The following is a 27,648-nucleotide window of genomic DNA, read 5'->3' as shown; positions in this document are numbered from 1 at the left end:
TTCCTTTCCACATCCTTTCTCAGTTTGTTGCATGCACTGCAATAAATCCAATCATCAGGTGCAGAATTGTAAAGATGTATGTATTGACACTCCAATTCTATGTTCTCCATTTTCTTTAAAAAAATGTTTCAGTGCCATCAATCCAATAATTGGCTTTAGACTCTAAACAGGAAAGATGCACGGGACTAGGGTTGCATGCTTTATGATTTTCATTTTCCAGATAGGATGACATAGTTTACTGTTGAACTTTCAAGATCAAGACTTTGCCTAAAAGTATCCTAGGCTTGTCTGCTCTCAATACTACTACTGTGACAGAGAAACTCAGGGAGGATAGTTGCTTTATGGACTTGGATATATCAGGTTGCTCTTAGTGGTGCAAGATGTTACAATGACTCATTAATCAATCGGGCATTGGTTAAAACTCATATTTAATCACAATTTCAGGCGGTGTATTATTGGTTTGTCTGTGAGGATCCATTTTGGTGTCATTCAAACCCACAACAAGCAGGCTTCATAGCAGAAAAGATCCACTTTATAATATAATACTAGGTTTGGCTTCCCACGCAAGGCGTGGGAGCTTTAGACCTGTTAGTAAGTTTCCCCGCCATGCAAAAGTAGTATATATTAGTTGATAAGAACAGCTAAGTATTGATAGAAAAGATGCTTAGTTAGCATGCAAAAGCAATATACATTAGTTGATAAGAGTAGCATGCAAAAGCAATGTCTTGATACGATGCTATAATTCAAAAGGATAAAGTCATTGGAGTATCGTACAAGAATTGTTTGGTAGTCGTTCAAAAGAAAGAGCCAAGTGTAGCATTTACATATACAGCAGCATGGCTGATTCAAAATTTATTGCTGAAGCCACTGCAGTGCTACATAAAAGTTGTTTGGCAGGAACAGCAAAGCATCCTACTTACACGTACAAAAAAATATGGCGTAAGCCATTGCAGCAATCTTTTCCTCTAATGTTCAACATCAATAGCAGCCGTTTTGATAAAGCCATTCCAACAATAATATATGCTGCTGGCAAGGAGTCAAAGAATGCAAAAATGGAAGGGTCACTAAGCTGGTAGTGGAGAGGCTAAATTTAGCAGTTTTGATAGCCGCGGTTCCAGCCTCATCATATACCAAAGTTTCAGAATGAACTTAGATGCCTTCTCAAAAATGGTTTTACACAATTAAAGAGAGACAGATGATGCCTGGCTGGTATCCTTTCCAAGCCAGAAATGTATATCGGATAAATATGCTGCTTCCTTGGCAATTGATGTCTAAAAGTGTAAATGAACAATACACGATCGATATTAGTTTTTATCAGTTTATTGTATCCAAACTTAAAACAGGATAAAAAATTTAAGCTCTTCCTTCAGTCATAAACACTCAATTCGTAAAAATGAGGCCCAAAAATAAGATACAAAGGAAGGAATATTTGGAAGGCATACGCACCTGCAAGATAGTGTATGAATCACCCGAGTAGAATTTATGATGATCAGATTTTGGCATAGGAACTGGTTGGAAGTTTTCAATTCTCCAAATCTCTGTCCCTCTATAGCGAAAGTTAAGTTCAACCAAAAAACGGTATGGTCAACATAAGAAGATATTTAGCAAAAAAGGAATCAGTAAAGAGAAATATACAAAATCTATGAGCGTGTTCGGATTGAAGATTATTTGGAAAGGTTTTTCATGTTAGTATAGTAGCAATAAATAGAGTAACAGATATTGAAAGACCAATATAATCATCCACTGCAGTCTTTCAATAAGGATACACTCTCCGACCAGCTCTCTGAAATGCAGGTTCTAAAGCTTTGCCAGAGGTAGACATCTTGTCAAATGCTTCTTGCAGCCAATTCTTCCAAGAAAATTGTGAACAGGACTTTTAAAGCCTACAGGTCCAGTAGTCTTCAAACTCTGAATAATGACTACACAAAACAAACAGCAACAGACAGGCTTAGGAAGAACAGAAAACAATATCAAGTCAAAAGTCAAGTTCTATATTAAACGATGCTAAGTATAAATCAAAAATTACTTTAGACAAATAGCATCCACTGTCAAGAACATGAAAATGTTGTAAATTTGGTGACTCAAGAAACTAAACTCATTCCAAAAATGCAAAAAGAAAACAAATTGGAACTTAGATGTCACAGATGTTCTAATCTTCAACAAGAAGCTAGATGTTTTTGTCAGTACCTTCAACAAACAAATCATTCTTTGCAATGATATAATTCTAGATCACTAAGCCATTTTGTAGAATAACAGGCTAACAAATCTGTAGTGTAACTTGCTACCTTCAAATGAACTTAGAAACTACGTGGAACCAGTTATGCTTCTACCCATATCATGCACAACTCGCTTGTTTTACGTCTTTCATTTAATAGCAGCAGACTCAAACTGGACACACAAGTGAGTGGCATCTCATCAATCCGATCATAGTCAATGAAGAGTTGGGCTGCAAATTCAGAAGACATGCAGCTGAAATGGTCACCAATAGGTCCCCTTATTGCACTTAATACTGTGCATCCTTTTTGCAAGATGTGATGCATTAAATTCAAAAGGAAATACCAATATAGTTTCAGTATCAAATGAAATCATCTGATGCACGCAGTGCAATAAACTCTAAAAACACAAATGTAGCAAAAAGCTGCTTTCCTCTTTCTTTTTTTTTTTGATGAGTAGAGCAAAACTCACCTCAGTTTTTAAATGCTCGACTCCCAATAAGAGACTAATGGTTTGGCAAAGTACATTATGTAAGCTAGCTCGATATAATGGCCTAGAGGATAACAATAATGTAATTGATCATTGCTTGAGATTTTCATTGTAGTGAACCAAGATTTAAAGGCTAATACTGCAAGTGCTGGACATTGTTTACACAAGCTGCATCTTTCTTCCTTACCCACTCTTTTTATGATTCTTGCCCCTGTACTTTTTTCCACTTTTTCTGCATTTATTGTGTTTTTCCCTGCTTTTTTTTTCCTTTATTCTGTTTTATGAATTTTATGATAGTCTCCCTGCATTTATGAATTTTCTATGTTTTGCAAGTTCATGAAATCAGTAGAATAAACCTGCTACTCTTAAGATTTTGAAAAAACAATTAAGTGCATGAGTTACGTAGGTTTGACATACAAATGGAAGAACATGCATCAGATGCATGAACAGTAATGCAAACTTAAACAGGACAACAAGATATGAAGATGAATCATACAGACGCAATTATGTATTTGTTTGAAAAGAAATACTCATGAAACGAATGAATAATAAAATTTAATTTGGTTATTTAGTAAATAATTGCATTTTTTCTTATAACTTGATAAGTAACTTGTCAATGAAATGTTTGATGCTGCATTAACTTGGTAGCTCAATAAAATAACTTTACAAAAAAATTCCCTATAAAGAAACAAAAAAAAAGAGAGAGAAATAAAAGTTGAAGTTAGGAGAATCTTGAGACTCCAACAAACCGGACCAAATTGGAATCCACTTCTTTTGGAGGCTTGTCTAAGATGACATGCCACAGGATAGCTTCAAAATCTTTAGAGTTAATTAATAAGAAGCTTCAAAGTACACTTACATGTAATGTGTCAGAAACACCACTATCATTATTCATCATTTGAGCGAGTTTGAGCACTATACTCTTCAAATAAACGTGCAGCACCTCTCTTACAAGCAAACATCAGAGATTACGTTGCATTTCTGAGTGAAACACTATGAAGAAAATTTGGGTCTGCATAGCATGTAAACATGCATTAGAAGAGCTAATTCGCAGTGCAAATGTACAAGACATTTGCCGCAGAATAATGAGTTAATGCTGCTATCTCAAAATAGAGTGCATAATTTTGTCAGGCACTAATGTTTCTCAATCAATAGAACAATACAGAAAAAAATTTTAGAAGGGAGAAAAAGTCAAACTTCATCTTATCTTAACCATTTTTACTTAGACAGACAGCTACGAAGTCATTAAGGTGGCCATTTCAGAAATGCATGGGATTTGGGTCAAGCTTAGAAACATACGGAAACAACTCTAAGTCCCAGGGAAATTAGATGCATGCTTGTAAACAGAAATTTAGAAAATGATAAGAACTGCCAAGAAAAATAAATTGTAAGAATACAGTCCAATCTCAATTATTTTGCTGAGATACATGGGCGAAAAAACTAATCACATGGGGATTTCAGGATGATATCAAATTGTACGCTTCTAATATAAATCTTTTCAGTGAACGAGTAAACAACGTAGATGTCATTCAAAAATATCCAAAATGAAATTATTAAAAAGAAAATCAATATAATACAACCATTCTGACAGGTAAACATGCAAAAATAAGTGTTCTCAGTTAGACGCTATCAAGCACCTGTAGCTCATAACTATAAGCTACTTCTCAATTATGACATTGATAAATTTATTCCTATCAAGCTATGAGACTCAGTAGACTGCATCTTTGCAAGAATCAAAGAATTGCACACTTACTAAGTTTTAGGAACAGGACAGAGATGAATTGCAAAAGCTGCTCATTTGGAGTGGCAACTTGAGCAGTAAACAAGTGATCAAAGACTCCACAAATAGATTTTACTGCTGTTTGTTCAATAAAGATAGCCTTATCATCTTCGACCTGATCTTGGATTGCTTATATAACTTTTGCATCATTATTAATGTTGATCAACTCTTGCAAAATATTTGAAGCTTGCTAATTCCAGAACAACAAATCACAAACGCACCATTATTAATAGAAAAATAAAAAAGACAGACTTGACAGATTTGCACCAAAATTAATGAAAGTTTAAAGTTAAAAATATTAGTTATTTTAGGTTCCTTGATTTAAAGGCTAGTTTTCAAAGTGTTGCATTAGATCAGAAGCCTACTCAACCTAACATGCTCATTAATCAAGAAGAAAGTCAATTGATAGGAATATCTAAGTAACTTTTCATTGAGACATACATTTAATATTGAATCTGAAAAAAAAAATTTGTTGGCTAATGTACTTGACAAAACATAGAACTTTGGACTATACTGAAGAGACATGATAACAAGTATGTAATTCTCACACTCATTTCTGGATACTTAAAGTAACTTAAACAAGTATGAAAACAAAGTTTCTCAGTCAAACTCAAAATGAAAAGCAGCTCAATTCACCAGTTCTGAAAATAAATGAAGAGAGTGAATTATGTCCTAAACAGAACAACAGACTAATGGCGGCAAAATGTGCAACAAGGCAAAACAGAAGGCTATCTATTGATATATGAATTGATCAGATTCAGAGAGAGATACCTCCAGAGGCTATCACTAAAAAGGCTTTTAGTCATTTGGATAGCTCCTTATGTATTTTTGCATTACAATCTGAAACATATAGTACAACTGCAATCAATACTGTTAGCTTAAAGAAAAGGTTTTGCAAGAAAAAAAGCTTAGCAGTATCAGTTCGAACCTTCAGCAGCTTGCCATGTGAGGAGGATGTAGCAGACAATAACCCTTCATTTTTTTGGCTCATTCCCAACCAATGCACTTTTTGACTCAATTGAAGACAACCTATCTGAATCATTTCCAATCTTTTTACAGATTAAAAAAAGTTCAGCCATCAAAATGGAATACTAAAAACTTAAAGCAGAGAGACAATAAAAATAGATATCAATGACTGGTGTTAAAAAAAAAGGGAGGGGGGGTGTTCTCTTATTGTCGAAAGTTAGGCCAATGCTAATCATTTCCAAACATATCAATGTTTTTGACAAAAAACAAAAAAACAAACAGCAAACCAATCTTTTGTATATCAAAGAGCTGTAATTGTTTGATTATCAATAGACATAACATGAAGAAATTATGAAACCTTTTTTTTTTTGCATCGAAGTCTTTGTTAGTTACATCTGTAATGTCCTTTTAGCTGAGCTTCTGTCTATAGAGTGATAATCTGGCACATTAACAGGGTTGTGCAGCTTGCATGACCTATATAAGAGGATAAATGAAGCTTAATAAGTAATTGTTACAGAATCTATAGAGTGATTATGAACCTGCCATGCACGGGAGGATCACTAAGAACATGAAAGGAAGCATGCAAAACCTACCTCCACTACACTGCCTTCGATATTAAATCCACATTAAAAATAGAGTTCAAAAAATGTTTACAACATGTAGTATACTTGTGCAAAATCACTAAAATTGATGTTAAACCCATACCCAAATATTTTAATGCAAAACAGGAAATCTTTTATGACTTCCGGCAAGGGTGATTTACCATATATATAGATTGGAAGCGAAACAAGGTAAAAGATACTTAAAACCATGAAACTTTCCTTAAATTTCTGTAAAATTATTGTGTTTTTATCAAATTTAATGCATTACATGGTTAAAAGAAATTACCTAAGCAACGCAAGAAAACAACCCAAAAATAATGAAATTGAAGTTCACCTCAGGAAATTTCCCTTCCTATCCAAAAATGGTACAAGAAAGACAGTAGCAGCTGCATGGACCTAGCCAATGAAGAAACCCAAAATTATTTAAGTAAAATGATAAAGCTGAACGAAGAAACAAAGAAAGGCCAAAATTTTGTTTAAGTAGAAGGGAGCACTTACTTGAGCTTCAGCGGCAACCTTTTACTTGAAAATCGAGAGTGCTGCAAATCCTTCAATCAGTAATTGAATAAGAAATAGATATTTTTGTATCAAGATAAAAACGGAAAAGTAAATAGCCAAATTTGATTCGAAAAGCTAAAAATTAACATCAACGTCGGAAATGATACTTACGAAAAAAAAGTCACCACTGGAGCGCATAGCAATCTTCCAACATAATTGAAGTTTTCACAATCTTAAATAGCGCTTATGTTAAACAAGACAAAAACCTGTGTTAAAACAAATACTAACGGGTATCTCCTGGAGGACAAATGCTCAATTTTGACAAAAGTAAATAAAAAAGAAGGAGAAAAAAAATCAACGGTAGCCAAACATAACGTGTACAAATTAGAGCAAAATTCAAATTTTTATTTGTTCCTTTGCATTTCATATCAAGTTTATCAACTCAACAGCCAATAATTATCTTAAAAAAAAAAAACTCATCCATCTCAAATTCTAAAGAGAACTGTTACCATTTTTACTTGTTGCTTTCTCACTAAATACCATTGAAGTACAAAAAACCCTAACGCCCATTAAAGCTTCAATACAAAAGTGTGCAAAACAAATAAGATACTCAAAAGGGAAGAAATAAAAAAAGGATGGAGAAAGGAAAAAGGAAAGCTAACCAGCTTGAGCTGGGGGGAGCGGCTTCGAAGGAAGCTTAGCCGTCGGCTTGGATTGCTGCTGCTGAGCTGCTGCAGGAGCTGGGTTTTCTTAGCTACGGCCACAGGAACCTTCTGAGCAGCAATCAGCTATGATGGGTCTTCAGTGTCATCATCTCCCAGTAAATCAAATGGGTTTAAAGTCACCATTTTCAACTATCAAAACCAACCCTCAAAAACCCCTCAGACTTCCTTCAACGGTATATCCATTGTGTATCAAAATATTTTATCAATCCATAGTATCGAACGAAGAAGAGAGACCAGAGAAACAGAGAGAGAGCAGGGTTTGATGAACAAAGAGGTAAGGGAGAAAAATGGAACGGTTTGAAAGAAAGGGAAAATAAAAGGAAGAAGATAGAGATGGAGGCTAATAAGGAGGCGAGGAATTATCTCTAGAGGGCTGGAAACTTCTTTTTGGGCTAAAAGGACGATCCTAATCTGGAGATGGTTGTCTACACACCAAACAGAAGGCATCTTTTGGGTTATCATTGTCAACACAGTTTTTGTGATGGTCACCTCATTACCAAAACATCCTTTTCAAGGCAGACGAAAAAAAGTGTAGCTCAAGCAGATGGGCAAAACTGTAATCTGGATCAATGGACATGCAAAGGGCTGTAGTACAGCGAGCATGACAGGCCGCTTGATGGTTGGTTGAAATCACAAAAATGCCACCGAGAAGAGCAGATGAAAAAAATGAACAATAGGATATGGTTCTTTTAGCATTATCCTAATTTTTCTTTTTTTTGAGTTTTTTGTGCATAATTCAGTATTTTTTATGTGTTTTTTTTATTTTGAATTTTGTTCAATGTTCGGATAGTATTTGTATTTTTTATATTATATGATATGATGGTGGGATTTGTTTTTTGGTATTTATATGTGTATAGTTAGTGGTTCTTTGTATATATATCGTTTTTCTTTCTATACACATAAGAAGCACGTGCGGGATGTACTGTTGAGGAAATATGCGGTTGCATAGTTTTGGCAATGCAAAGCATTATGCTCTGGTAAAGAGTAGATATATTCAAAGGGTGAAAATTCATTAATAACCTTGACGGGATGTGATTATTCCGAGAGTTAGTTGGTATATAAATGAGGGCTAGTTAGTTTAAGTTCATTTGGTGAGTGAGTATTTATCAGTCTTCGTTGATTTGCAGGTGGATATATGGCACATAATGATCGAGTGTTTTCAACAGTCCAAGATCTATGTCCGGAGCTGGAGGAGGAGCTCAGTAGGTTGAGTATTGGTTCTGCTAGTGCTTATCCTATGCCAAATTCTTGTCGAAATCGTCCTGCTGAATCTGTAGCTCAATCTCAAGTTACTTATTTGATGCTGAAGAACGAGATTTGTGATTTGTTTAGGGTTTTATATAGGGAGCGAGAGTGGGGACTTGTGCTGGACAGCGGATTGGTTGCTGGGAGGAGGTTGCCAATGTTAGAACTTATAGCTTCGAGAATCAAGTTCGATGTAGCCGAGGAACTGTTGTTCGATGTAGCGATGTGTTATGTAATTTCGCTTGGTTTGGCTTTATTTTTAGTGTACTTGAATAATGCAGTAGTGCTTTGTTTTTATGTATTATTAAATTGAGTAATAAAATAGTGTGAATTTTTGTGAATAAGTGCGAATGAATTGTTTCTTTATTATTAATTGTTTCTTTATTTTTTGCGTTTCCTTTTTTTAGTTTGTGCATGTACGTCTGTGCAAGTTCTGTATATAATATGGATAAGGTTTGTTTTTGCGCGACGCGTGTGTAGTGTGCAGTGAATTCGTTTGTTTTTTCTTTGTGGAATCTTTGTGATCCTGTGTGCATGTGATTTTGCGCAGAAGCTTTGGAGCTTTGCGGTATTATATAGTTGATATTGTGCTTTATTGTCTATAAGTAGAGTGTGTAGATTTTTTTTCTTATGGTTGAGCATTATCGTTTAGAAATGGATTATAGTCATAATCGTTTTGGGGTGTTACGTGATTTGCATCCACATGTTGAAGTTTTGTTTAATAGATTGTCATTAGCTGGTGTTGTAGGGAGTTTGGGTGGATGTGATGGACAGAATGCTTCTTTGGCTGGTTCTGATAGAGCTTCAGCGAATCATATTTTACTGCGGAATGAGATATATGGTTTGTTTAAGAAGTTTTATCGTAAATCTAGTAGAGCTGCTGTATTGGATGAAGTTTTGGGAGATATTGGCGAGTTTCCGTTTCTTCAAATAATTGCTCAACGTATGGAGCTTGAGGTTGAAGAGCAGAAGAAAGCTGTTAGAAGTGCTATGGTTTAGTGTGTTTATGTTTTGTTTGTTTTGTATATTTGTTTTGTTGGCTTTAGTTATTATTTTCTGTAGATGTTGGGAATGTTATCTGTTCAAGTATTTTAGTGTGTTTATGTATCTGTTCAAGTATTTGAGTTGAATAAAGAATGTAGATTTTGTACCAGTTTTTATCATGATCATTCCAAGGTTAAGGTTTGTCGGATAAGTAAACTACATGAAACAAAGAGAAAAGGGTAAAGGAGAAACTGAAGGAATTGGGGTAAAATATTCCTGATGCTGACAGAAATCATATGTTCATGTTCTGAAGTTCTTTGTTGGAACTCAGTACTCAAACTAAAAAATATATGTTCAAATTAATAAACAGTTGTTGTTTCCTGCAGTCAAATGGTTTTATGAATAAACTTACGGCACGAAAAAACAGTAGGAGAAAAATATACAAGACATACTTAGGAATTTAAATGGGAGAGATGAGAAAAAAAAAATAATAGCCTGCACAGAAGGGGATTTTGTGAAGCTATGGCATGTAGCCTGGATAGAAGTACATTTTATAAACATAGCATGGATGTAATTTACAGAGTTGCTCTTCAAAAAGCATAGCCTACAGTTTTTTGTAATATACAAAATATTCAAAAGCGTAGGCAAGCTGAGCGAATGATCTGGTTCAGATCTTTAGCTATCTAGCTGCATCAGCGTTATATACAATATTGGACATTGCTAATGATCAGATGTTCAAAAGGTGTATCAAAAGTTTAAGTAAGGATATTACATTCTACTGCTCCATATCAGTCACGTCAGTGCGTTGTCTCTTAGTTGGACTTTCTGTAATTTTGAGAGCTGTGAATAATTCACTGTCAAAAGTTGAGTGTTTTGGGACAGCTTCTGCAGTTGATGGTCCTGGAGTCGAGGAAGCGCATGTGGAGGAAGTAGCAATCGATGCTGGGGTTGTAGGAATCTTTGATATGATTTCTGCAGCATTTGCTTTGTGCACTATTATGGCTGTGTATTTTTCTGTGTCCCCGGATCCACGGTTTCCCATCATTTTTTTCACAAAGCAAGTGAGAATGGTGTTTTCAATAGCTTGTTCAATAGCAATGTAGTTGAGCTGGTGCTGTAATATTGATATTTGAGTATTAGTTGATACAATGTGTTGCAGTTCTTATATAACTGGTGGTTAATAAATTTTAGTGCTGGCGATATACTAACCTTGTCTTCAAGTTCTTGAATTTCAAGTAGAGTGAAGGGCAATAGTTGCTCTGCATCATTGTCATATAGATCAAGTGTGAGCATTCCAGAGTAGTCAGCCAGCTCTATGGTTAATCTGCATCTGCAATTGGGATTAGATATTAGTGCAGTGATGAGTAGTGGAATAATTTATGATATTGTTGTTTTGTTAGTTACCTTGGAACGACATTCACTTGCTTATTGCAGGAAGTGCAGACAATTTTCCAGAGTGGTTTTGCTCTGAATGATTTGTGACAGTTTGAGCATGCATTATACCATAAGTGCTGGCTTCTGTCGAGAAATCGTGGAGTTCCTTGAATCCAGTAAGCTTTTTTCTGAGAACAAAATACATTATCAGCTGCTTGATTCTGTGGCAGATATAAGCAGTAGAGAAGTATGAACGTTAGAGTTGTAGAATCTTACCGTTGGGAATTTTAGGAAGTCTGTGATTGTGCAGAGCTCATCTTCTGAGGGTTGTGGTAGGAGTTTTGCTCGATCACAGTATGCCTTTTGTGCAATGAGCTCAGTAATTTGTGACTTGTTTTCCACAGCCCTTATAAGCAGATGGTGATGATTAGCTATTAAACTATTTTAAAGATATTTGTATGACAATAGTTGGTGGGTTTGTATGAGAGCAAGTGGTTACCATTGTTTCAGTGAGGCACCTTGTTGTATAGGAGGGTTCACCAAAATACTTGAGCCAAACTTTGTTGATAGATTCAGAGCTGGAGCATTATGTGTATTAAAAGATGATGGATTGTATAAAAGATTTAGTTCTAATATTTTGAGATTTACTTACTGTGATAGGATGAGACCTTCACTCGAAGTGCGACAATGAGTGGCATTGATTGAATGATATTTGCAATAGTCTGCCCTTCATCTGTTTCATGCTCACCCCACAAAGTTAGGATGACTGGCATGAAGCTGCAATATAGTTGGTTAGATATTTATGTCGCATTATTGTATATGGATTAAAATGAAGATTGTGTTCTGTGCAAAGCCATTGGTTGATAAATCATGCAAGTTACCTGTTATCTATGATGACAATTTCTCTGGTTGGGGTAGGGCCTCTGTGATTTCGTGGATGAACTTGTGCAACAATGCCAAGGGTATCTGTTTTTGTCATTTATTAGAGGTAAACTAAATAGTCATGTATTGAGTATTATAAAGCTGAATTTAACTCCTGTGCATTACCTATGTCTGAAGTGTCATCAATATGTTGATAGAATCTTCTGAAAGGTGTGAATGTGAAAACAGAGGGAATTTCTGGAGGGCTTGCTTCATCGATTGCTTGGACAATGGTAGAGTTGTCAATATACCAGGTGCATTGATTTTCATGTGCACGGTATTCCAGCGGAGTGTATTCAACTCTTGCATTGGATATCATGTAACGTTTGTACAAGTTGAAGTGGTTGCGGAAGAATTCTATATCTGACTTGTATATCATAGCTTCCACTGTAATTCCCTATACATGAAATTTGGTTTTGATTAGAATGCGAAAGTGTACAGTGAGATATAATAATTCTGTGACAGAATTTATTCATGTGTTTACCTGGTTATCAATCAGAGTAAGCTTCTGATAACGATTTCCTGCTTTTGATAGTAGAGGTTTCTGCTTGTCAAGGACTTGGGCTATCGTTGTCCAGTATTGAAGTCCGGGAACGATTTCAGCAAAACCTATCACTTTTCTGTCATCCTGTAATTCAGAAGAGCAAGTAATGGGTAGTTTCTGAGCAGAAATATGAGAACAGAATTCTTAATGTATGCTATAGAACCATATGCGCATGAATAGATAAGAAAGTTATTCATTTGCCAAATCTAATACTTCTCTATATACTACATTATGTGTTATTGAGTCTTCTCCAGTGCTAAATATAGCTGGTTTGATCAGAATTTTTATTGAACTCTTGTTCTTAGCTCTTGACATTGCTACATATAACTGGCCGTGTGAAAAAACTGGTTCACGTAAATATATTCCCACAAAATCTAGAGTCTGCCCTTGAGCTTTATTGATAGTCATAGCGAAGCATGGTCGAATAGGAAATTGTATTCTTTCAAAAGATACTGGCGACTCTGGATCATTTTCTATTCTGAAGCAGATTCTGTGAAGGAAGACTTCCTTGCCAGTGAATTCTCCACAACTTATTGTAGCATATATGACATTGGACTTTAAGGATTTGCAGATGAGCCTTGTTCCATTGCATAGTCCTTGGGGCGGATCAATATTTCTGAGGAGCATAATTGGAGTGTTTGGCTTGAGAATCAATTTGTGAGGTGGAAATCCATTTGGTGTTAGGGCATTTATGAAGTCCTCCATGATTGTTTGGTCAGAATCTTCAATACATTTGTCTCGGCTAATGTATTCTTGAATGCAACCAGGCATATCGTGTATGAGCTGCTGATTAATCTGATCAACAAACTCATTTTTTGTTGTGAGTATAGCACGATTTACAGCTGAGAAATCATGATGAGAGAATATTGACAAATCTGGGAATACCGTGGTAGTCAACTGTTTGATTGAATCTTCATCATTTGTATATCTTATCAGCATTGATGGAGGTATTTGTATGCAGTCGTTGTTGACAGTAGGCTCTGTTCCATTTCCAACACGAAGCAAATATTCAATGAATTCTGGATCATCCCTTGCTCTCATGTTTTCTGTAAGTTGAAGCTTATGAAGGTGTGGCCATATATATGAGTTGACTATGCTGGCATCAATGAATTCTGATTTTGTTCCTTTAGGAACAACTGGTAATACCTGTCGAAAATCTCCTCCGAAAACGATCACTTTAGATCCAAATAAGGCGTTTGAGTCCATTAGATCCTGGAGTAATCTATCAACAGCTTCTATTGAACCTTTATTTATCATCGGAGCTTCATCCCAAATTATAAGACTGGCTTTTTGCAGAAGTTCTGCCGACGAACTTTGCTTGCTGATTCTGCAATTCTTATTTTTTGTTGTATCTAATGGTATGTTAAATCTTGAGTGAGCTGTTCTCCCACCGGGCAATATTGAAGCTGCTACTCCGCATGATGCTGTAGCCAGCGCAATGAATCCTTTGGATCTTGCCTCAGCTAATAATGCTCGATAAAGGAAAGTTTTTCCGGTTCCACCTGGACCATCAACAAAAAAGCATCCATGTTTCTTTTGGAAGACTGCATGAGTGATTATATCAAAGGCAGTTTTCTGATCATTGTTTAATAGATCAATTTTTTGCAGATCAGACTCTAGCACAGTGATTCTTGTCTCTGCTATTGTGTCCCTCGTGCTCTTGTTGAGATCATTAAAATTTAAAAGATATGGAACCAGGGCATATGAGTTAATATCTCTTCCCATAGATTCAAGAAAATTGTTTATCTGTTCTAGAACCTTGTATCGTGTTTCATCAGTTGATATATCTGGTATTTTCATGAAATCTTCTGATAGACAATGTTCAAATTTCTCCCATAGCTTTCTAGCATTTAATGGAGAAAAGTGTACCAGCAAAGTTGCAAACAGCCTTCTCAATATGTATGGCATTTGATATGAACTGGCTTCTTCGAGGCATTCTTCTTGCGATGTATCTGATTCAAAGTATCCTCTGAGAATTGCTGCTTCACGGAATGTGTTTACGTATGTTCCATTCACTGTCTTGAGGTCTTCAAATGATTTGGGGCCTTTCACATGTGTTAGAAGTAGTCGAAGAAAATAACGTTCTCCTTCTTTTATACCTGCTGTGACAATTCTGCCAATACAGTCCTTTTGCTTTCTAGGTTCCCATTTTTTTCTTCCGGGGTACCAAACGAAGTGCTCTGGGAATTCTTTGTATGTGCACTTAAGATCCTGAGCTAACTCATCCACAGAATTCATGTAAAAGAATTCAGTTAACATAGTTCTTTTTGTATACTTGTTGCTGATTACATCTCGTAGGTCTTGATCAGGTGTGAAACTCATGGACTGACAGTTTTGTAGATGGAGCTGGAGATGAATTACAGAAGGGTGGATCTCACTGAGGTTAAATCTGTACACTCTCCAAATTGCTTCAACTGCACACACCCATCGAGCTGATTGGAAGTCCTTTATTTCATCGATTGGAAGAGGTTGGGAGCTATTATTGTCTTGAGCAGGAGCATCTGAGTTTACTCTAAAATGAATCCTATCATGACCCTTGTATATATATTTGTATATATATTTGACAGCTTTCACAGTGGAACAGATTTCAACATTTATGTGGCAATCAAATTTTGCCAATAAGTATCTGTTGTGTGGAACTATCCATCTGTTATCAAGCTGATGGCCACGAACAATTATTTTCTGTCCATCATTTCTCCTTCGATAAGTAGGATACGCATTCTTTCCATGAAAGGTTGTCTGAGCAAATGATTTTGGGTAATTATTTCTGCATCTTTTCTTCTGATTTCCTTGCATACAAACATTATCTGGATTTTGTGCTCCGCAAGGACCGTGGATCATGTGCTTTCGAACCATTCTGAATAAATGTTGATTTGCTGTTATATCTGGAATTTCTGCACTGACGATTTTATCATAGGATTCTGTGGAATAAAGTTTTGAACCTGGCTCTAAAATTATGAGGAAATGAGTATGCGGTAGACCACGTTTCTGAAACTCAACAACATAGGTATAAGCTGCTACTGCTCCAAATATTTGTTTCTTGAAGAGTTGGTCCTTCAAAAGATCAAGCTTAGCATGGAAAACTCGAGCGAGTAAGTCTGGTCTGTTATGACCTTCATCAGTAGGTAGCATGTGTTTTTTCATCTCAGGCCATGAAGGATTGCATGTCATAGTGATAAATAAATCTGGTTTGCCGAATTTTTGCACGAGAGCCATAGCATCAACATATCTTCTTCTCATGTCGCGAGGACCACCTATGAATGATGCTGGAAGAATAACTCGCTGACCTATTTTGGATCCTTGGCAATGTCCTGACATGACACTGTCCATTATGCCTTGAAGTTCCTCTCTTCTTATTAACTGTTGTCGGCTTCTGTAATAATCAAGTCTCTGAGATTCTATCTTGATGTACATATCGATGACATATTGTTGAAGTAGTCGGCCGGTATTGAGTATGCCTGGAGTGTATTTTTCCCGCATCTGCAACTTGTATGCGTAATACTCACGCATAGATACAAACTCTTTATTGTTTTCAGGATTGTGAGAAGCTGTAGAACATGTTATTCAATATCAATCTAATGATATAGTAACTGTATACTGAGGAATATAATTATTGACTATAATTTTTGCTATACCTTGGTGTTCAGCTGCTATTAGTTCTTCTGCAGATTTGCAATCAGTAGAAGCAGGAGTGCAGTTGGCTGTTCTATTGTATCTTTTCCTTTTGTTTGGATTATGTGGTGGTGTTCTTTTTATACCAGGATGCCATCCTGTCTCTCCAAATGGAAACAGCAGCGGATACTGCAATGGATCATAGCATCCATAATAGTAGTGCACCAGATGATCCTTGCCTTCTTTAGTATAGATTTGGATATGCCTTTTGTATCCTTCTCCAGATTCTTGGCCCTCTACCCACAAGGCTGCAATTTGAGATGCAGTTGGTTGATTCCAAACTCTCTGGTCATTTTCTGAATGAGACTTTAAGACGATTTGATATGAGTCGAGATTCGGAACATTTTTTAAGCTTCGGAGAAAAGAGGCATATGGATTCAATTCCATGACATGCATAATTTTTTTCACTGCACTTTCTGTTAGGTTCTCTGATGTAGCCAGTCTGTTTTCTAACTCATGCTCTGTATCATGAAAATATAGCTGCAAATAAACAGTCCTGCACTCATGTGGAATAAGATCCTTGATGAAGTGATAGGTTTGTCCCTGGACTTTGAATGTGTAGATACCATTAGTTCTCCTGCATAGGGATCTGTCATAATGTACTCCGAAAGAGGTGAAGGCAAACATATTATTATATGTTCTGACATATGTTCTGAAAGAAAGAGCTTCAGCAGAATGACCAGTATATAGTTCTATGAGAATATCTTGAAGTTTGTTCTCTTGGAGAACTATCTGACCAGCAGAACAGCAGAAATTTGGTGTTTCAGAATAAAGTTTTTTTGCTTCGCAATAGCTGCAATCTGGTTTGGGAGCCAGTATGTCTGGTTCACTGCTGATGCATTTCAGTGCTTCAATTCCATCTGGAACTTTTTCACCTACAGTACAATGAATGTGATAGTAATTGTTGAATACAAAAAAAAGAATGACAAAAAAGTTTTGAATGTATATCATGTTACATTCATAAGAGTTTTTGTTTTTGTACCTCTGGTGTGAGATTTCTGAGTTTTTCTTGACCTTGAACGTTTGTTGCCTGTGTGGATATTAACAGAACGTAATTAACTCTAATATACAGAGGTTTAATCTAATGCTCATTAGATAATGAAAATTAATAACTGAGGTTGTATCTGTACCTTTATGTGTTTTAGCAATAGATTTTAAGCATTGTTGGCTCATTTGATATTCTGTTGCAAATGCTAACAATTCTAGAAAGCCAAAGTTGTGCAATCAATGGTATTATAAAGAAAAGAAATGTATGTAGAAGTTGAATACGGATCAGTAGAATCTTGTAGATCTAAAGTTGTAGCAGTGCTGAGTACCTGGAGCATCTTCTATGTTTTGGGGAAGAAATTTGAAGCAGTTCATACACATGAAAGATTCAGCTGTTGACGCAATGTAAATAAATGATAGTGGAAGAGTGAGATGAACATGGTAAAGCATCATATATTGAACAGTATATTTTTGTGCTGAAAGTAATTTGAAAGAATTAAACAACAAGTTATTTGCAGTAGTTTCAGACCTTTGTCATGCGGTGGAGCACTATCTGAGCATATATGCTTATGGTTGGTGGCTGAAGAATTACCTAGGTTTTAGAAAATTGAGAAAAGCACAGTTATGTAGCTGAAATAAGAATTGTTATAGAACCAATTATATTTACATGAAAATGATAGAAATGAATACCTTCTTCATAAGTAGAAAAGCAGAAGAGACTACTTTTGAGCTTTGATCCAGGGTAGGATACACAGAATCGATTATCTGTGGCATAGAAAAAAGTAAATGGATGATCATATTAAAAAATAAGAAATATATTATTATAATAATTTTGGGTATCAAGAACAATTTGTAAATGCAAATAACAATTTGTATGTGTATCATGTGGAAGAGAAACAGGATATTTTCAAGCTTAAGTGTGGAGAAACCAGTATGATGCATTTGTAAAGCTAAGAGTAAGGAAAAAAATAGAAAATATGGAAAACATTGTTACTGTGATATTGATGCAGAGGGGTATTTTGTTGAAGTTTACCAGTGTTAGTCTGATTCTTGGAGCCAGGTAATTGAAGGTTAGAAGAAAGAGCTCCAATGGCATTTCTATCAGATGTTCGAGCAAGCGTACTTTTATTATATTTTCCAACTGCAATTTTTGATGCTTTAAACGTCAATATAAGTATAACAACAGAAATGGAATGTTTAGGAGATAAAAAATGAATAGGAATGCAATAATATGAGAAAAATAGGTGGCTAAAGCTCAAAATACATACCTGTGTCATGAAGATGCTGTTGAATTAACTGTGGCATCAGCACTCCTGTGTATAGTAATAAATATTTCCATGGTTTCATATTTTTAGTCACAAAAACTACAAACTAAAAATGTTTGTAAGCTTTGTCCTGGAGTATATACGTACCATTATTATCATTGTTGGTACTGGATGGTCTGAGAAATGGTTTGATGTTGCACTGTTTGGTAGGTTGTACAGATTGTGGATCAAGCGTCTTGGACAACAGTTTGCTCATCTTTCTTCTGTGATACGCTTCTCTATTTTTTCTTCGATGAGCTTCCTTTTGTTCGACAGAAAGACCAGCAAATTTTTCTCTGTTTTTTTTATTCCTCTCATTTTTTTTCTCACGAATTTTGAGATCATCGTTTTGTGCATATAACTCAGAGGAATTCATGATGCTTGTTAGTTAATGCAACTGATTTTTATTGTCCATATAAGCATGCAGGGAAGAGAGCACAGTTCGTTGGATGAAATAAGTAAACCATACCAGAGCAGAAACTACAAAAGTGGTTACAAAATACTTTGAATAAACTGAATAAACTTAAGAGTATGTTAAAGGAGCTAGTGAAGGAATACCTCCATCGGTAGTCAAGGCACAGAGTTCTGAAGCAGACCTGTCGCAAGCTAAAAAAAAAATCTGAAGTCACTAAACACAGATCTTTTTATCTATCAATAAGGAAATGAGTAGAACAAAACATCAGAATGATATCAGAAGATAGTAAAAAAAAATTTGTGAAACAACTAACATTGCAGTACCTGGTGTTTGAGGTATTTAGTTGAAGAGAATTGGTAAGGAGATTCTCATACAATCTGGAAAGCAGAGCATATAAAAGACGTTGCATGAAGACCATGTGTATATTTGGTACAGAAGAAAATGCAGTGGTCGACAGCTAAGTAAAGATTAGCATCAGGTCATAATAAAAAGTCCCTTCTGTCCTTTTTCAGATTCATAGCATAGATATTAAGCAGCTAGATATCAGGGTTTGCATCGTAAAATTGAAAAAGTATTTGAGTTCAAATCATGCATATCTATTTCTGTGAGATCACAATTATCTATGTATTTGCATAAGTTGTACTTCTTCATGCACACGTGTTTGTACATTTTTAACATATATAAAAGTGGGACTTATCTACAATCACATTTATCTATGTACTTATATTTGATTTATATGCATCTACTATATACTTATTATATTGATTAAAGATTATTATTCATATACTTATATTATATATATATTGATTATTATTCACATACACAAATATATAAACGTATACATAAATTCAATCTAAAATAATAATAATTACTTTTAAGAGTGTTTTTGAAAAAAATTATAAGAATGTTTTTACAAAGTATTGAAAATAAAATAGTTTGTAGAATATGTTTACAAATATTTTTTTAAAACTTAAAAAAATGGAAACTAATTTTTAGATAATTGCAATGTATAATTGTAATTATCCATGTACTTATTGTATTGATATACAGATAAAAATATATATGAATCCCATTTGAATCAGTTATTTTTGGCAGTGTTTTCAAAAATTTTTAATAGAATATTTTTAAGAAGTATTCAGACATAAATATGTTTACAAATATTTTTTTAAAATTAAAAAAATATCAAACGAATTTTTAGATAATTGTGATCTATAATTGTAATTATCCATGTACTTATTAATATATACAAATCTATATAAAAAGATATATGAATCCCATTTAAATAAGTTATTTTTGACAGTGTTTTCAAAAATTTGTGATAGAATATATTTTTAAGAAGTATTCAGACATATGAAAATGAAACTTATTTCGCGCGTGATGAATGCCCATTTCAATAAATGTACAAGAGTTTTGAAGCAAAGACACAAAGTGCTTCTTGAAAGCGTCAGAACAAAAAACAATCCAAATTCGTCCGTGCTGATTGCCCAGTTCAATGAATGTACAAGAGTTTGAAGCAAAGAGCAGCAGCCGAAAGTACAAGCCGCGGAAGCAGAGTTGCGGTTGAAAAAAGCACCACTGTAGAAAGACAAAGTGCTTCTTATGTATATGTAAGGATATATATAGTATATATATATTATATATATATATATATAATTATATATCTAAGGAAATAGGATACAATTTCAGAAAGGAAAAGTCAAACATAGTACTACTTGTCTCCTTTAGGGGAAGTAAAATCCAAGTATCTCCTCCAACAGCAGCATGGTCTCTGTTTGCCCTGTTTTATACCTACTTGTCTAGTACATATAAAACAACACGTACTAAAAAAACTACTAAAAGACAAAGTGGAAAACAGGATTTTAGCTTATTAGGAGGCCAGAAAATGATCGCCGCCGGAGATGTTACACGGCATACATCAGAGAATAGCACTGCAGTAGTCCCGTTAAACCCTGTTTCAGATATATATCTCCATATTAACAAACATTATAGGCCCCAAAATAAAGCGAAAGATTCCAGAAAGAAAGAGAAAATTCACGCACCAGTCACGCAGAGAACGATTGGCAAGGATTATTATGGTGAATCCAATGAAGAAGAGGGCGACAGACATCTGCTTGAGTGGGGGATCGAGGGTCATCCGGATGGCCAAGAGAAGCGCAACAGCACAGAAGAAAACTGCAACGTGCTCCATGACATGAGATGCTCTGGGGTAATGCCTACGTATGTAAATAGACACCAACAAAGCTAAGAAGGCCATCTCGAAAGCCACGCAGAGCCAGGGAAAGGATGAAGCAGCAGGGAGAGTTGCACGAATTTGGAGAGCTAGCAAGACGACACTAATGGCTGCAAAACATGCTCCAACGACCAGCAAAGCCCATTGTATGTTCTGCTGCTGCTGCTGCTGCTGTTTGATTGTAGGCAGGGGCTCCTGCTGCTGCTCCTCTGTTTCGGAGGATACTGTGCCAGGCAGCTCGAGTCGGTGGGTGGGTAACTCTGAAGGAATCGACCTGTCCTTCCTCCATAGCGGGAACCGATTGGCAAGCTCAATCAAGGTGAAGAAGAAGCAGACGGCTGCAAGCTTGAATTTTCCCCACATTTCTGTTTCCTTTACTTTGGTGCTCTATAATTTTTTTTTTCCTGTAAGTGCATTGGAGAGCGCTTGACTATTTGTAGTTGTAGGAACATCCGGTGGTAAGAATATCCAAGCCAAACCATACCGTTTAGACAACTGGACCCCAGTATTTAGACACCTGTACGGTTATGATCGGTTCGTTTCATCCAACATATCTCTTCCTATGCGCCGCTGCCAAAAAGTTGGCAATCCACGTGCATTTTTTTTTCCCAACATCATTACTCCAATATCTAAACCTTGCTTGAAATTCGAAGAGGAAATGAAGGAAGTAGCTTTTGCCTCTAAAACAATCTGCTGGGCTTGAAGCTCCTCCTTTAAAACAATTAGTACGTCAGGTAGCTTACGTTTGTAATTAAGCGCATTTTTCTTCTTTTCTTTTTTGTTTTTAAAGGGACCACAATAAATTTATATTTATAAAATTATAGTGTACATTAAAAATTGCTTTTTTTTGTTCAACTACCTACTATCATATTTACTTCTACCTCTATTTTATACTCAGTCATTGCCCTTTAATAATTTATTGGTATATTTTGGTTGGATAAATATCAATTTTCTATACATTTTATAACATAACAAAAATATTAATATCAAATCTTATACATTGTAATTTTAATGATTATTTTTCAACGATTTCAGAACTGCATCTAATTGCAAATTGAATGAGATTTTTGTGTTTAAAAAACCTTTTTTTAGTTTAACATAAGATAAGAGTAATTATTGACTTAACAAATCTATTTTCATCTTTTTATTCTTCGGTTGGTTCTGTTTTATTCTTCCTCTGCTAGACATCTCCATCTCCATTGTGCTTGCTTTTGTTGTTGCTTCAAAAGGTATTTATTCTCTTTTTTTTTTTTTTTTATTCTTCTTCTTATTCTCCAGTTATGTGTTATCATGGTTGTCAAAGTTTCAGGAAAACTTGCATCTGGTTTCTTTTCTTAAATTCACATTGAAGTTTATATGTTTTACTTCTTTCTGTTGACAGGATCATAGTTGTTTTTTTTGCTACTTTGACTGGGTGGTTAGTTCTTTTTTTAGCCCCTTTTTAAGCGCGTTTTCCTACTGATACTACTGTTTGATTTCTTAACATTGAAGTTTGTATGTTTTACTTCTTTCTGTTGACCGGTTCATAGTTATTTTTTTTGCAACTTTGATTGGGTGGTTTAGTTCTTTTTTGGCCCTTTTTTAAGCGCATTTTCCTATTTATACTGTTTGATTTCTTCCTGCTGTATACATAATGCAATTACTTGTTCCCTTTTTTTTCCTACAGGTTTCGCTTTTGGTTTGTTGAAATTCCAGGTACTTTTGCTCTTCCAAATTCAGGATATCAATCAATGTAGGACTATATTCTTCACTACAAAAACCTTGTGCGCAATTCTAGTGGTTGGCCGTATGCAACGTCCCCAATACTTCGTAAGAATATCATTTTTGACAAGTGATGCCCAGTACTTGGACCTCATTACGTTCCAACATTGATACACCAACACAGATCAAAAGCTCTTTAAGGAGTAAACTCCGAAAGGAAAGAAGAATATTCCTTCTTTCCACTTATTTTTCTTTTTTCTATCAAATCCCATCTCCCAAGCTAACCCATGAAAGGTACCTCGCTCAGTGGCCGGTGTTCTCAAAGTTTTTAGTGCTGTTGAAGAAAAAGCGCGAGTACGATGTTGAAATGAAAGTGACCTTCTTAAGTGTTATGTGGCCTTGAGATCAAAGTGTCAAGTGAGATCATAAAAAGCAGTCTTGATGCAAGTGAGATCATAAACTATGATGCAAGTGAGATCAAAGTGTTAAGTGGTCTTGGGAGATGAGCCCCTCTTTCACCTTCAGGCTTCAACTTCAACTGCTGTTGTGGGCTGGGCTTTTGAAGGTATCAACTTGACATTTGGCACCTCCAAATTGTATGGCCTTTCCACGAATCATATTGACATTTTGGAACGCGTTTTAGACTCAGATACAGCAAGCGTCTACATTCCGCAGCAGCTGATGTAGAATCAATGGACTTTGGATTATTTTGACACCTGTTGAATGTTGTACCAATACCATGGAATCTCAATCCTTCTGGACGTGCTTCATCCTAACAATCCTCTAAGGTAAAAGTTTAGTCGTCCCGAGCAGAAGCAAAGAATCCGGAGGTGAAAGCCGTATACGGAAGCAAAAAACTGATTGAACTCGGCTAGTAGTAACTACGGAAGCGTTTAGTAGATGTCAAATCTAATTTGCGCACATAACATATTTAGCACACTATCTGCAGGTTGGGGTTTGAACCCACCTGCAGTAAAAAAAATTTTAAAAAGGTATCAGAGTATTCCTTTGATCTAATCAAGTTCTTCTACTTACTAGTCTCTTATACACAGCTTCTTTAGATTCTCCTCCCTCTAGATTAGGATAGATTAGATTATATCCCTTAAGGGATTAGGGATCAAATCCCTTAACTTGGATTCTTGTTCAGAATTTTTTGAAAATTTCACTCATACGTACTCATCTGGTCCGATAACAGTTCAATCCCCTTCAAATTTTTCTTTAACATTTTTGGACCCATCCCTTTTGTTTTAGTGTAAAGTAGAAGGAGCATAGAATAGAAATTATCGTTCGGAAAAAAAAACAAGTCATCTGCATATTAAACTATGTATAATAAAATAAAAGAGAAGTCTCACATGTGTCTATGAAATACTTATCAACAGTACATGCGTTTTAATAAAATATCAATTTAATGTTATTCTCTTTGTTTGTCAACCACTAAGTGAACACACTTAAAAATTAAAACAAAAAAATTATTTCACTTTTGACATATGGATGAAAATCAACTGGAAAGTGACTGACAGTGGACTTGGGCTTACGATTTGCACACTAAAAAAGTCAGTAGTAAAAGTTAATTGAGAATATACGTCATCTCAACATCCCCATGCATGGTAGAATGAATAGATTCAGTTAATGGAATCTCAGTCAATTTTTGAAGTGCTTCGTACTGACAATCCTCTGAGGAAAAGTTTAGTCATCCCCAAGCAGAAGAAAAGAATCGAGAGGTGAAGCCCACAGACAAGTGGGATAAAAAAACTGATAATTGTCATGGGTTCCAACTGATAATTGTCAACAAATTCCTTATTTTGTAGCCAAATCAAATGTAGTTAGTTAGCACAAGCCTTGACATGAGAAAACTCTATTTTGGACAAACAATTTTCCATGTATGAGGCGCGGCTTTTTGTTTGTTTCAATCAAGCCTGGTACACACATACTGCCTTCTTTCTGTGCTCTCTTTTTAGTATAATATTCTTGAATCCTTGTGCTTGGATATCAAAATTTTGTCAAATAAAATATTTCGCTTGCATCATAAACATATTTTTCAATCCAATTTTTTATATTTTCATACTGTAGCACTTTTTGTGATGTGATGATGTATGTGAGATAAAAAAGGTAGTTGAAAATAGAAAAAAAAAGGTAAACTGAAGAATGTGTTTATGATGCAAGCGAAATATTGTGTGAAATAATTCAGCAATCCAAACACACTTGGCTTAGACCACTTTTGTTCGAAGCTCAACTCTCAATCTAATGCTTAGATTTAAACTACCGTGAGTTGAGCTAATTAGAGAAATGCGCATTACCCTCTGTGATTGGTGTTTAAGTTTACAATTTACTGCATCTCTGTCCACCCTGTATTCCAAAATTCCCCCATCAAAGCTTGTTGTACAACCAAATATCTAATTAGTTCTAGTCCTCTTTACTTTAAAAATAAAAAATAAAAAACCATCAATTCAATCTTGGCCTGTCAGAATTGAACTGCAATTATGTGATTATATCGCAGAAGAATGTATGTAGAACTGGATACAATTCCAGTGCCCAATTCTGACAGGGGAGAAACAGAGCCAGATGCACACATATACATTTGGCAACTGAACTGTTGACTACAAAATACTCTCTCCGTCTCACTTTGATAGTCTTGTTTTTCTTTTTCGTCTGTCCCAAATTATAGTCCACTTTCCCATTAAGGAATGTAGTAATCTTTCAAATTGTCTAAAATACCCTTATTAAATATCTTGTTATTAATACATTATTATTAAATACTAATCCACTACATTGAATACATTGAGTTTTTCCAATACATAGATGAAAAGTCTATCTTTGTTATTCTTTGAAATTTATTTATATCAGGAGGGAAACAAATTGCTCAGTGCCTTCCTGGCTTCTTGCTCAGTGCCTTCCTGGCTCCATGATCACTCATTGACAAACGATACAAACACAATGAAAGTATTTTTTTGCAAAGTTGAGGAGACGTTTTCTGGCAAAATATTCAAATCGATGGCACTAATTATGGATGAATTATCCATTTTTAATTGCCTTTGCTTAAGCTTAATTAGTTGTGTTAGGATCGAAGACAACCGAATAGAAGAGATAAACAATGCAAAGATCATAAACGTAACAATAAGTAAATAAAAAGGAAAGAATAGCAAACCAATTAACTACCCACCTCCTCTTGAGCTTGTAGGTTAATTCAAACAAGCTACTTCAAGTTGATGAATTACAATCACTCTTGTGTACAAAGGAAGCTTCACCTCCTCCTTACCCGGAACTCCACTCGGTCAAGTCAGGACGTTTTACTATCGTTCAGGACAACTCTCACATAGCTACACTCATGAAAAATTCACTCACAAATGAAAAGCTTACAATGAACCTCACACCACTAAGACTACAAATCTTCTTTGAAGAGTATTTTCTCACTAAAATCACTCTAGATCTTTTGTATCTTCAGTGTGCAAAAGTTATTTGAAATATCTGACCAACCACTATTTATATAAGACCAAGAAAGTGCCCCATTAATGATTCCAACAGATAGAAAGTAGCTGAAGAGTCAACTAGTCGTTGGAGTGTCGGACGTCCGGTACTCCTGTTTTTTGCGTCCGACAACAGGTAGAGAGTTAGAGAAATTTTCTTCAATTCTATCGAACGTCCGGTAGGCAGGTTTTCTGCGTCCGAAGGTATGATGTAAAACTGAAAATTTTTCTTCAATTCCTTAGGACATCCGGTAGGCTGGTTTTCTGGTTCCGAAGATACTCAATGGTTGTCGGACGTCCGATGCAGTCTTTTTGAGCGTCCGACAGCTTTCAGCAACCTTTGTCTTCTTTTAATTGCACTTGTTCATGGAATCAAATAACTTCATAACTGAAAGTATATCTTGAAGAAATATTAGTATCATCCATTTGTTTTGTAAACATCAAAAGATAGGGATCAATATCAACATTCTCCCCCTTTTTGATGATGACAAAACAATGGATGGAAAGAAACAAAAATAAGTATAAGCTCCCCCTCATTCATTGCATCCAAACTTATAATTTCAGAAAAACTCCCCCTTACACATAGCATCCATATTTCCCCCTTTTTGTCATCATAAGATGAGAGTAAAAAAATCAATTATCATAATCCAGCAACAATAACAGAGTATAAGAACAGAAAAATGACAGCAATCACCAACGTATCACAGAGAATTTGATATCAAAAGAGGTATCAACGTATGACAGAAAGTTTAGCAAATCATCATAAGATCAGAATTATTCTTTTTTCTCTTATTGACATCATACAAACAGTACAAAATCAATAAAAACTCAGTTCTAAACACCAGAAACATCAAAAGATAATTATAAAAGAGCATTATGAACAAGAATCTATTCAAACTTATCAATATCTCCTACTTGTTAGCATCATGTCTAACTATCCACATGCATTTCATGTCTCTTCTCAAATTCTTTCTCACATAACAATCACTTTTCATGTGACTTTTTTGACAACAAAAATTACACATAACCAAAGAGTTATGTACATGAACAGGTTTAATAAATCTTACTTGTCTTCTCTTATAAATAGCAAATTCATTTGCAGCAGAATTTATCTTAAAATGAGGTTTTGATTTATAACTTTGAAAACAGTCTTGTTTTTTATGTTGGAGTAACTCATTTAAATTATCCATCATTCTTTTCAAATCATCTTGTTTCTTTTTGAACATTTCACAAAAACTTGTTTTTCTATCAAGTTCAAAGTGTAAAACAGTCTCACTCTTTTTTAAGAAATCACTTTCAGTTTTCAACTTTTTATTTTCTTGAAAAAGACGTGCATTGTCCTGAAGAAGAAAACTAATTTTATGTTTTAATTCCTTGTTTCTAGCATAATATTCTTTCAAACTAGCATGCAGTTTTATAATGAAAGATTCAAGATCATCATCAATTTCATCATCACTTTCAAATTGAGAGTTAGAAGAAGTTACCTCATCATCTCCAATGGCCATGAAAGCCAATTGAGCAGATTCTTCTTCC

At 35.2% G+C, this 27,648-nt stretch overlaps 3 protein-coding genes and 2 long non-coding RNA genes across 19 annotated transcripts; 1 reads left to right on the top strand and 4 right to left on the bottom strand.

Annotated features, from left to right (window-relative positions):
* Positions 1–710: 710 nt before the first annotated feature.
* Positions 711–7,773, bottom strand: LOC113710435 (uncharacterized). 11 transcript variants are annotated; one of them, XR_003452877.2, is made up of 11 exons: positions 7,212–7,772; positions 6,721–6,792; positions 6,550–6,599; positions 6,386–6,447; positions 5,808–5,923; positions 5,412–5,532; positions 5,255–5,323; positions 3,563–3,715; positions 1,767–1,919; positions 1,447–1,546; positions 711–1,271 (listed from the first exon to the last, which is right to left on the bottom strand). It is a non-coding gene; the product is annotated as an uncharacterized lncRNA (long non-coding RNA). The 11 variants fall into 11 exon arrangements; XR_011821326.1 differs by having other exon boundaries at positions 711–1,546; positions 6,721–6,815; positions 7,212–7,773; XR_011821332.1 differs by having other exon boundaries at positions 711–1,546; positions 6,550–6,590; positions 6,721–6,815; positions 7,212–7,773.
* A 400-nt stretch (positions 7,774–8,173) lies between these two features.
* LOC113709308 (uncharacterized) lies at positions 8,174–8,885 on the top strand. 2 transcript variants are annotated; one of them, XR_003452643.2, is made up of 2 exons: positions 8,174–8,251; positions 8,402–8,885. It is a non-coding gene; the product is annotated as an uncharacterized lncRNA (long non-coding RNA). The 2 variants fall into 2 exon arrangements; XR_003452642.2 differs by having other exon boundaries at positions 8,195–8,328.
* A 1,128-nt stretch (positions 8,886–10,013) lies between these two features.
* On the bottom strand, positions 10,014–12,421 carry LOC140014803 (replication protein A 70 kDa DNA-binding subunit B-like). The gene is made up of 9 exons (XM_072066275.1): positions 12,283–12,421; positions 11,925–12,185; positions 11,759–11,843; positions 11,530–11,654; positions 11,377–11,455; positions 11,154–11,283; positions 10,908–11,065; positions 10,713–10,833; positions 10,014–10,617 (listed from the first exon to the last, which is right to left on the bottom strand). Exons 2-9 carry the CDS (start codon positions 12,175–12,177, stop codon positions 10,279–10,281), a joined length of 1,290 nt encoding a protein of 429 aa, XP_071922376.1. The 5' UTR covers positions 12,178–12,185; positions 12,283–12,421; the 3' UTR covers positions 10,014–10,278.
* Positions 12,325–19,355, bottom strand: LOC113695776 (uncharacterized). 4 transcript variants are annotated; one of them, XM_072066273.1, is made up of 13 exons: positions 19,044–19,355; positions 18,864–18,911; positions 18,414–18,601; positions 18,270–18,314; positions 18,035–18,142; positions 17,692–17,766; positions 17,531–17,593; positions 17,331–17,393; positions 17,145–17,216; positions 16,997–17,044; positions 15,978–16,889; positions 13,228–15,890; positions 12,325–13,137 (listed from the first exon to the last, which is right to left on the bottom strand). In XM_072066273.1, the coding sequence occupies exons 1-13, from the start codon at positions 19,136–19,138 to the stop codon at positions 12,532–12,534; spliced, it is 4,986 nt and encodes a 1,661-aa protein (XP_071922374.1). In that variant the 5' UTR covers positions 19,139–19,355; the 3' UTR covers positions 12,325–12,531. The 4 variants fall into 4 exon arrangements, with proteins under 4 accessions (XP_071922374.1, XP_071922371.1, XP_071922372.1 ...); XM_072066274.1 differs by lacking the exon at positions 12,325–13,137 and having other exon boundaries at positions 13,260–13,388; positions 13,489–15,890; positions 19,044–19,353; XM_072066270.1 differs by having other exon boundaries at positions 12,325–15,890.
* Positions 19,356–20,400: 1,045 nt separating this feature from the next.
* On the bottom strand, positions 20,401–21,424 carry LOC140014849 (uncharacterized). Its single transcript, XM_072066459.1, has 2 exons — positions 20,760–21,424; positions 20,401–20,669 (listed from the first exon to the last, which is right to left on the bottom strand). The coding sequence occupies exons 1-2, from the start codon at positions 21,311–21,313 to the stop codon at positions 20,663–20,665; spliced, it is 561 nt and encodes a 186-aa protein (XP_071922560.1). The 5' UTR covers positions 21,314–21,424; the 3' UTR covers positions 20,401–20,662.
* Between the last annotated feature and the right edge of the window lie 6,224 nt (positions 21,425–27,648).

The sequence above is a fragment of the Coffea arabica genome, chromosome 9e (genome assembly GCF_036785885.1).
Source record: "Coffea arabica cultivar ET-39 chromosome 9e, Coffea Arabica ET-39 HiFi, whole genome shotgun sequence".
Classification (NCBI taxonomy): Eukaryota; Viridiplantae; Streptophyta; class Magnoliopsida; order Gentianales; family Rubiaceae; genus Coffea; species Coffea arabica.
The sequence above is the reverse complement of the archived record's forward strand: the minus strand, read 5'-3'. Positions and strand labels throughout refer to the sequence as shown.